This window comes from Oncorhynchus nerka, linkage group LG24, assembly GCF_034236695.1.
Source record: "Oncorhynchus nerka isolate Pitt River linkage group LG24, Oner_Uvic_2.0, whole genome shotgun sequence".
Lineage (NCBI taxonomy): Eukaryota > Metazoa > Chordata > Actinopteri > Salmoniformes > Salmonidae > Oncorhynchus > Oncorhynchus nerka.
Window position 1 is genome coordinate 17,735,369 of NC_088419.1, and position 11,362 is coordinate 17,746,730.

Below are 11,362 nucleotides of genomic sequence, written 5' to 3' on the forward strand. Positions count from 1 at the left end.
GTGGAGACAAGCACAAGACAGGTGGAACATCAGGGTGTGACACTTGTCACACACACAAACCACACACAGGCTACTTGATGAAAAATATGTTCTACTCTACCTTTACTGTAATATTCTGATCACAACAACAGTGGCCAGACACACACCTCCCTCTCATTCACAACATTCTCAATGTACGGGTAGCTAGTCTCTTTCTCAGTGGACACAAAAACACAGCAGATCATATCATCTTTTATACCGTACACCCAATGACACTTTAACTCCGCTGGTTCCTCTCTGCTGGTCCGCGGTACTGTATTTAGCTATTTAGCTACTTTTAAAGGCCCCCTCTCCTTCAAAAGAGTGGCAGGAGTTAACGGGGATCCCTAATAAATACAAATACAACAAGTTATTGGCTGCATTGTGAGCAATGCGCCAGTGATGTACAGTGACCCAGGCAGCCTGCTGCTACCAGTCATAAAGCAGAGTGGTGATTCAAGGCAAAAATGTGTGATCAGTCATCATGGCATGTCGTAATCTGCACACATGCTCTCTCTCTCTCTCTCTCTCTCTCTCTCTCTCTCTCTCTCTCTCTCTCTCTCTCTCTCTCTCTCTCTCTCTCTCTCTCTCTCTCTCTCTCTCTCTCTACTGAGGGTTGGTTGTGGCATCAGTTGAACTACTAAGACATATCCTGTATTGTTTTTATCTGCATCTAAGAATGTTGAGTTACCAACAACCCCTGCTTGATCTGCATCTTCTTGAGAATCATTCCAAAGCATGAAATGTCACTGGGGAAAGATTTAATCAGTTACACCAAAACAACATTTTGTCACATTGGTGTTTGACCACCTAAAAAAGGCAAAGGTTTAAAGGAAAATCTGCTTATTTGGGTAGTTGTCGTTGGTTCTGAGAGAAGGGATAGGTCCCTGTTGTGTGTGTTGAAACAGCATCTCAAATGGCACCATATTTCTATGTAGTGCACTACTTTTGACCAGAGCCCTATGGACCCTGGTCAAAGTAGTGCACTATACAGGGGATAGGGTCCCGTTTGGGGCTGGACTGTGGAGTGTGCTAACCAGCTCCTGCTGTTGACCCTCACTTCCTCTCCTTATAATCACATCCCACTGCTAGTTTGATGCAACTCACAAACCAGATTTGAGTTACATAAATTATGACAGAAATATGAACTAAATGCACAACTTGTCAGGCTTGTCTACGAACCGGAGCTAGCTGATGTATTTTCCTCCTGGTGAAACGTCAAGAGGGCCACAAGACATGCGGAGATTAGGTTCATCTATAATTTATCACAGAGTGCATCTCAGACCGCCCCTTCACACTCGAATGTAATCTGACATTATATACCTCAAACGCACGCACACACACACACCACCCTCATCTTCAAACCACACTCCAGTATATGAACCCAGCCCCTCTATATAGCATGCAGGTGGAGTGGCGCGTTTTAAACATGATGTTATTAAGCCAACTGTCTCTTAATGCATCCCTTGTGTTTCTCTTTTTTCGTCCTCTAGAATGTAAAGAAAGCCCCCAAGGTGGCGGCGAGAGCAGAAGACACGAGACGTCAGTAGTCCAGCTTTACTTCAGTATAATACCCAATAAACATGTCCATCTCAGCAGCCCACTTCATTCAAGATACTACTGTACATATCCATTACTGTTGTTGTGCTTGTGGTGGTTGGGGTTGTTGTTGTTGTGGATGTTGTTGTTGTGGTTGTCTGAGTCAAGAGACATAAATTAACCTGAGTGCCTGTGATTACAGCATACAGGTGATTACTTTGCCCAGAGGCATGCTTTTCTCTCTCTCTCTCTCTCTCTCTCTCTCTCTCTCCCTCTCCCTCTCTCTCTCTCTCTCTCTCTCTCTCTCTCTCTCTCCCTCTCTCTCTCTCTCTCTTTCTCCCTCTCTCTCTCTCTCTCTTTCTCTCTCTCTTTCTCTCTCTCTCCCTCTCTCTCTCTCTCTCTCTCTCTCTCTCTCTCTCTCTCCCTCTCTCTCTCTCTCTTTCTCTCTCTCTCTCTCTCTGTGTGTGTTGCATTTTCTCTGCAGTATTCAGATAAATGGTTTTGTTATTTCTCCTAATGCCTAAATCAACAGCCAGAGAAAGTGTGCATGTCTGTAAACGTGTATGTGCAAATGCGTGTGTGTGTATGTAAACCTGTTTGTGTGTAGAGACATAGCAAGGCCTTTCTTTATACAGTACCTTGTCCTGTGATGGGTGGCAGGTAGCCTATCAGTTGGAGCATTGCGCCAGTAACTGAAAGGTTGCTAGTTTGTATACCTGAGCCGTGAAGGTGACACATCTACCGATGTGCCCTTGAGCAAGGCACTTGACCCTAATTTGCTCCAGGGGCTGACCCTGTAAAACAACACATCACTGCACCTATCACAGACTGTTGATGTGACCATACAATAGAAAAAGATGCATCAGCCGGCTGATTAAAACTGACATCATCTAATAAGCTGATGATATTTAACTGATGGGGGAAAAAACACTCTGCACACATCTATAGATATTAAAAACCATGAGGACTAATGATGCAGAAAATAAAGGTGTTGATGTTTCAACCCCCAGGCTGTATATGTAGCCAGTGATACAAATCAAAAATACAATCCTGTGTGTGTGTGTGTGTGTTTGTGGACCTAGTGTGAAAATGTCACCTGCTGAAGATGTGAGGTTTAGTCAGTAGTACTGTAGCTCTATTTTAACACCAGACAAGCAAGTGTGTAATGTTATTCATCTTGCTATTGTTTCACTGCCGGATCCATACCTATAAACTATTGTACATTGTGTGTGTGTTTGTGCCTGTAAATATGTGTGTGTGTAAATGTGCATGGCTGTGTGCGTTTCTGAAGAGGGGACACGGAAATTAGTGGTAGAGAACACTCTAGTTTAATTTCAGCTCATCACAAAATATAATTTTGGCTCTTATAGCATGTCTGTATAATATAATGCCATATGACCTCATGAACATTTTATGACCTTCTAACAGAGCTAATCAGAGTAACAGCTTGTGTTCTGGTACATTGTATAGACCCATTCTTTACTAGGGCTTCAGAGAGAGAGAGAGAGTGTGTGTGTGTGTGTGTGTGTGTGTGTGTGTGTGTGTGTGTGTGTGTGTGTGTGTGTATGTGTGTGTGTGTGTGTGGTTTCTGTAGGATAATTAATGTATTCCCCAGGTTGTTTTCCTGGCTTCCAATATGTCTAGAATAGAACACTGTAATGCTCAGTGTTTAATTCCTCTGTTTTATCAGGGACCATGCGATCTAATGTGTGGCAAATTGCAGCCATTTCACGAGGATGACACGTAATCAAATGTGTATTCATTTGAACAATTTGCCTGATCAAACTGACTAAGGGTTAATTGTTCAAGCGCACAGGCTGCATGTAGATGAACTCAAACTCCCACTTCCCAAATGGCACCCTATTCCCTACATAGTGCACTACATTTGAGTTCTATGGGCCCTGGTCAAAAGTAGTGCACTATATAGAGAATAAGGTGCCATTTGGGATGCAGGCCCTAGTCTAGTTAGTATCAACCAGGAAAGGATGCTACTTTATATTTAACAACTTCAAACCAGATACTGTATGTAGTGGAGTACAATTCAAGCTATTGTATCTGGTTACTGCACTACATCACACAGGTCCATACCATAGAAATAGAATGAGTTCTGTTAGTTCTCATTTAGGTCTATGATCCACACAGAACTAGGTAAATTCGCTTTTAGTTTAAACCAGTGGCTGGAACTGGTTCAGGGAGCAGAACCGAGAACCGGAAAATAACAACATTTTTCAAGGAACAAAGATGGAACCGGGAACAAAAAATGATCCATAACTGTTCCGGAATAGAACCGTTATTTTTAAAAGCATGGGAACCGGTTAATAACATTATTTTACATTCCAGACATTTTTTATAGCTCCACAAAAAAAAACGCAACAAAGCGCCTATGCAAAGCCCTCACTCAGTCACTCAGAAACCTATTCCAGTGTCTGCCTGCAAACTACTTTGCCAGTGTGTGTGACTGTGTAGGCTACCTGCCCTCCCACATCCAAAGCATAGGCTACTGTACTGACGTTTCAAGTGTGATTCAGAAGATGGGGATATATTTTTCATTAGCTAGAAAGGAATGGGTTAACTTTTTCAATGCTAGTTAAGGATACTATAGGCTAGTTATCACGTTTTCACGTTGGATTTATTAACTACAAATAGGTACAGTAAGACGTGCTTTAGATTCTCGTGCCGCTATGCACACACAAGCCTGTTAGCTAGCTAGTTCAAAAGGACATTCAAAGTTCCCCCATAGAAGCTGCTCCTCCTAGGTACAATTCTGTGGAAATAATTCAGATAACGTATGTCATAACAAGATGCCCAGCGGTTCAAGCCTCCTCCACAACCCCCTCTTACTCTCTCCCCACCGGCAAAGCGCCAAGGCGATGTGTGAGTTTACTTCACATTTTAAAAATTCATTTCACAGGTTAAAAAGGAACAGAAAGGAACAATTATAAAACAGTACTTTTTGGGGGTTCGAACCGGTTCAGAACTTTATTTAGCTGGTCAGAACAGCTGAACGAAACAGAATAAATAGTGGTTCTGTTCAGAATGAAACGCTCCACATTTTTGGAATCACTTACAAAATTCATTACATTTTGGATTCCCTGGTGCCACTAGGGCAGATTAAAACCCTGATGATAAATGAGTTCACCGAGGTGTGCAATTGTTTTGATTGACTTTAATTATGATGCCTGTGATGTTTGTGAAGTTCTAATGTAATGTAGTTGTTATTGTATCTTTTATTTTATGTGATGTCCTCAGGGCGCCATTGAAATGGAGACCCTGGTCTCCCCTGATTAAATAAAGGTAAATAAAAAAGACTACATCAATACTAACCCTAATCTCTCGTGGAAAGATTCTGCGTGCAAACCGAGAGAATCTGTCAATGACTGAATAGTATGTGTATGACAACAGCAGCAGTAGTTCTGGTGTTTGGATATTTCGTCACCAGTGGTGATTTCGCATGTAAATGTTGGTGGGGCAAACTTAACCATTTTTTTTTTAGATACATGCTAGCGAAGCCAATACACAACACAACACTAAACAATACATTTATTGCACTATACCGGTGACAATCGGTGACCACAAACTGTTAGGACCTATATAAAGCTGTCCCAACAGCAGAGTTTTCTTTTCAGCACAATGGAGTGAATCCTTACCACCGCTACACCTGGATATCAGCAGAGCCTTGTCTGGCAGCAAAACAGCTCATTCAGCCTCATTTACTGCTTTAAAAAATAAATAAGAAGCTGATATGGCTGAGTTGCTTACATAAATATGGTTTCAAATGACTCCTTGTGGATTTGTGTAACTCGATAAGAACCACATTCTCCTTCAATAATAATGAATGCCGACATGAGATTTGTCTTTTGAACAATACACAAACATTTTTACTTTTATGTTCAGTAAATTCATAGTGATTGTTCTTATCATTAACACTTAGCTCTAAATATAACAAGAGCAAGCAAACGAGCTGCGAAGAGGTAGGCCTATACATTCAGCTCTTCTGAAATGGCCAGCGACAGAAATTCAGATAGATGTTAGTTCAGATAAATTCAGCAAGATGGGAGAGAGGTGTTAGCTTACCATTTAAAGTATTTTATTATGGGGTCTAAAAAGGAAGGATCCCCTTTTTCACGAGGATCCCCTTTTATAGACAATATACTGAGGCACAGACAGCGCATTGCACAAATAAAACAATCCTCACAGTATGAACAGAAATTATTATTACTGAATCTTTTTGATAAACAAATGGGAAGAGATTGTCTCTGGTAAACATGGTTCCAGACCCAACAACATTATATAGTATCTCCTCTTCACGGTTACAGACCCAACAACATTATATAGTATCTCCTCCTCACGGTTACAGACCCAACAACATTATATAGTATCCCCTCCTCATGGTTATAGACCCAACAACATTATATAGTATCTCCTCTTCACGGTTACAGAGACAACAACATTATATAGTATCTCCTCACGGTTACAGACCCAACAACATTATATAGTATCTCCTCACGGTTACAGACCCAACAACATTATATAGTATCTCCTCCTCACGGTTACAGACCCAACAACATTATATAGTATCTCCTCCTCACGGTTACAGACCCAACAACATTATATAGTATCTCCTCTTCACGGTTACAGAGACAACAACATTATATAGTATCTCCTCACGGTTACAGAGACAACAACATTATATAGTATCTCCTCACGGTTCCAGACCCAACAACATTATATAGTATCTCCTCTTCACGGTTACAGACCCAACAACATTATATAGTATCTCCTCCTCATGGTTACAGACCCAACAACATTATATAGTATCTCCTCACGGTTACAGACCCAACAACATTATATAGTATCTCCTCACGGTTACAGACCCAACAACATTATATAGTATCTCCTCCTCACGGTTACAGACCCAACAACATTATATAGTATCTCCTCCTCACGGTTACAGACCCAACAACATTATATAGTATCTCCTCATGGTTACAGACCCAACAACATTATATAGTATCTCCTCATGGTTACAGACCCAACAACATTATATAGTATCTCCTCCTCACGGTTACAGACCCAACAACATTATATAGTATCTCCTCCTCACGGTTACAGACCCAACAACATTATATAGTATCTCCTCCTCACGGTTACAGACCCAACAACATTATATAGTATCTCCTCCTCACGGTTACAGACCCAACAACATTATATAGTATCTCCTCATGGTTACAGACCCAACAACATTATATAGTATCTCCTCATGGTTACAGACCCAACAACATTATATAGTATCTCCTCATGGTTACAGACCCAACAACATTATATAGTATCTCCTCCTCACGGTTACAGAGACAACAACATTATATAGTATCTCCTCATGGTTACAGACCCAACAACATTATATAGTATCTCCTCATGGTTACAGACCCAACAACATTATATAGTATCTCCTCACGGTTACAGAGACAACAACATTATATAGTATCTCCTCATGGTTACAGACCCAACAACATTATATAGTATATCCTCATGGTTACAGACCCAACAACATTATATAGTATCTCCTCCTCACGGTTACAGACCCAACAACATTATATAGTATCTCCTCACGGTTACAGAGACAACAACATTATATAGTATCTCCTCATGGTTACAGACCCAACAACATTATATAGTATCTCCTCCTCACGGTTACAGAGACAACAACATTATATAGTATCTCCTCATGGTTACAGACCCAACAACATTATATAGTATCTCCTCATGGTTACAGACCCAACAACATTATATAGTATCTCCTCACGGTTACAGAGACAACAACATTATATAGTATCTCCTCACGGTTACAGACCCAACAACATTATATAGTATCTCCTCATGGTTACAGACCCAACAACATTATATAGTATCTCCTCCTCACGGTTACAGACCCAACAACATTATATAGTATCTCCTCACGGTTACAGAGACAACAACATTATATAGTATCTCCTCACGGTTACAGAGACAACAACATTATATAGTATCTCCTCCTCACGGTTACAGACCCAACAACATTATATAGTATCTCCTCACGGTTACAGACCCAACAACATTATATAGTATCTCCTCACGGTTACAGAGACAACAACATTATATAGTATCTCCTCACGGTTACAGAGACAACAACATTATATAGTATCTCCTCTTCACGGTTACAGACCCAACAACATTATATAGTATCTCCTCACGGTTACAGACCCAACAACATTATATACATTATTTATCCTCGTGGAGAAAGGCACATGGGCTAATTGTAATACACAAAGTCAGCAAAACAATGAAATGCATAATTGTAACTTTGCCTAAAATGATGACTAAGATAATGAGATAGACCTATATAAGCAAAATAACAATGGAGATGTATAAACTAACCATGGTGTAAGGGAACGAGGAGCGGATAAGAGGGAAGCCGTAATGTAGATTAAGACATGAGCGAACTGAGATGGACGTAGCCTATATGCCTCTATGTTCTGCACTTTTGAAATGGACAGTGACAGAATTCAGAACATGGGCTGTTCTTACAGTATTCTCCTGTACACCAAATCAGAACCGTAGGCTAATTAACGGCGGCGCATAAGTAGACAATGAAAGCTTTTACAATATTCAATGATGACATTTCTCTGTAACAGGCTATAGGCTACATGTGCAGTACCAAGTGAATCTCTGAATTTCTAAATGGGAATCTCTAAAGTCAGAATGGTAGGCTAAGTTCTGTGGGAGAGAGAGAGGGACCACATTTTTAGGGTGAAACACATAGGCTACTAACAGTATACAGTGGGGCAAAAAAGTATTCAGTCAGCCACCAATTGCGCAAGTTCTCCCACTTAAAAAGATGAGAGAGGCCTGTAATTTTCATCATAGGTACACTTCAACTATGACAGACAAAATGATTAAAAAAGTCCAGAAAATCACATTGTAGGATTTTTAATGAATTTATTTGCAAATTATGGTGGAAAATAAGTATTTGGTCACCTACAAACAAGCAAGATTTATGGCTCTCACAGACCTGTAACTTCTTCTTTAAGAGGCTCCTCTGTCCTCCACTCGTTAACTGTATTAATGGCACCTGTTTGAACTTGTTATCAGTATAAAAGACACCTGTCCACAACCTCAAACAGTCACACTCCAAACTCCACTATGGCCAAGACCAAAGAGCTGTCAAAGGACACCAGAAACAAAATTGTAGACCTGCACCAGGCTGGGAAGACTGAATCTGCAATAGGTAAGCAGCTTGGTTTGAAGAAATCAACTGTGGGAGCAATTATTAGGAAATGGAAGACATACAAGACCACTGATAATCTCCCTCGATCTGGGGCTACACGCAAGATCTCACCCCGTGGGGTCAAAATGATCACCTAGTGAATGACCTGCAGAGAGCTGGGACCAAAGTAACAAAGCCTACCATCAGTAACACACTACGCCGCCAGGGACTCAAATCCTGCAGTGCCAGACGTGTCCCCCTGCTTAAGCCAGTACATGTCCAGGCCCGTCTGAAGTTTGTTAGAGAGCATTTGGATGAACCAGAAGAAGATTGGGAGAATGTCATATGGTCAGATGAAACCAAAATATAACTTTTTGGTAAAAACTCAACTCGTCGTGTTTGGAGGACAAAGAATGCTGAGTTGCATCCAAAGAACACCATACCTACTGTGAAGCATGGGGGTGGAAACATCATGCTTTGAGGCTGTTTTTCTGCAAAGGGACGAGGACGACTGATCCGTGTAAAGGAAAGAATGATTGGGGCCATGTATCGTGAGATTTTGAGTGAAAACCTCCTTCCATCAGCAAGGGCATTGAAGATGAAACGTGGCTGGGTCTTTCAGCATGACAATGATCCCAAACACACCGCCCGGGCAATGAAGGAGTGGCTTCAAGGTCCTGGAGTGGCCTAGCCAGTCTCCAGATCTCAACCCCATAGAACATCTTTGGAGGGAGTTGAAAGTCCGTGTTGCCCAGCAACAGCCCCAAAACATCACTGCTCTAGAGGAGATCTGTATGGAGGAATGGGCCAAAATTCCAGCAACAGTGTGTGAAAACCTTGTGAAGACTTACAGAAAACGTTTGACCTCTGTCATTGCCAACAAAGGGTATATAACAAAGTATTAAGAAAAACTTTTGTTATTGACCAAATACTTATTTTCCACCATAATTTGCAAATAAATTAATTAACAATCCTACAATGTGATTTTCTGTCATAGTTGAAGTGTACTTATGATGAAAATTAGAGGCCTCTCTCATATTTTTAAGTGGGAGAACTTGCACAATTGCTGTCTGACTAAATACTTTTTTGCCCCACTTTTTTACCCCACTCCCTGGCATATTACATCACTTATGCAGCAATATACAAACTTATTTTTGGACTTACCGCTGTTGTGCTGTTCTCACTTGAACAGGGCGGCCACGCTCTGTGCTTTCGCTGCCCCCCTCCCACCACCACAGATACGGCTGTATTCTGGAGCTGCCTTACTCAAAGAAGGAGACAATGTTTGTATGCTGCTCTATTGACTCAAGGATATATATTTTTGACATTGTTTGCTAAACTGACATGTGACACGAATTAATGCCAGAATTACATGCATAACAGGCCATTAAAAAAATGTATGCTTACTGGTGGGGCTATGGCCTGAATGAAGGGTCGCTGGTTATTTGGACAAATCACGACCCCCCCAAAAAAAATGTAACCAGGCAAGTCAGTTAAGAACACATTTTTATTTACAATGACGGCCTACCACGGCGACGCTGGGCCAATTGTGTATCGGCCTATGGGACTCTCCAATCATAGCCGGATATGATACAGCCTGGATTTGAACCAGGGATTATATTGACCCCTCTTACACTGAGATGCAGTGCCTTAGACCACTGTGCCACTCAGGAGCCTTATGCTGCTCTTTCTAGCATTTCAACTATCTCTTAACATGTATGGACCCATAATTATTTTGAGCAGCTGACCAATTACGTGAGACTTTAGTTCTGGGTTAACCGAGATTATGCTAACCCTAAACACACTGAATGGCATCCACATGACAGAACCCATTTTGTCAGATTCATGGAGAGACTGCTGCCCTACTATCTCAGCTCAACACTTGCATATCGCTTATTTTCAGGCTCGTCTTCCCCCTGATACAACAGATTCACAGGCTGGATCTACCTGCTAGCTGTCAGTAAATCAGAGTAGGATCTGGACATGAGGACAATGCAGGCATACCTTCCTGAAGATTATGCTGCTGTCTTCAGAACACCTCCTCAGAGACCAGGCAAGGGATTTGATTGAGGAAGGCTGTGAAGAGGAAGAAGCTAGCAGACAGCAGCTGATTCTCTGGTGGATCTACAGAATTGCCAAATCTAAACAGACATGGTGAAAAGCCTGCAACTGATTCACTCTAGTGTTAGGTAACACTGATCTACATTAGGACATTTGTACCAAATAGACACACATAAACATTTGTACCTTACCTGCCTTTGTCTGTGATGGTGAAAGGTTTGTGTTTTTGTGGTTAAAGCACTAGCCCTAAACTGTTCTAACCCACATGGTTTAATTGATATCCCTAACTCACATGGTTTAATTGTATAGTGTTTAATTGATAGCCCTAACCCACATGGTAACCCACATGGTTTAATTGATAGTTGGCTTAATTGATATCCCTAACCCACATGGTTTAATTGATATAACTCACATGGTTTAATTGCTACATGGTTTAATTTGCCCTAACCCACATGGTTTAATTGATAAACCATGGTTTAATTGATAGCCCTAACCCACATG

At 41.2% G+C, this 11,362-nt stretch overlaps 1 protein-coding gene across 1 annotated transcript in view; it reads left to right on the plus strand.

The window, feature by feature from the left end:
• Nucleotides 1-3,979, plus strand: part of LOC115107458 (doublecortin domain-containing protein 2-like) — a 37,772-nt gene extending 33,793 nt beyond the window's left edge. Inside the window, exon 11 of the mRNA XM_065009428.1 lies at nt 1,512-3,979. Coding sequence (XP_064865500.1) covers nt 1,512-1,568 — 57 coding nt within the window. The 3' untranslated portion in view covers nt 1,569-3,979. The remainder of the gene's footprint in view (nt 1-1,511) is intronic.
• The last annotated feature ends 7,383 nt before the right edge of the window (nt 3,980-11,362 follow it).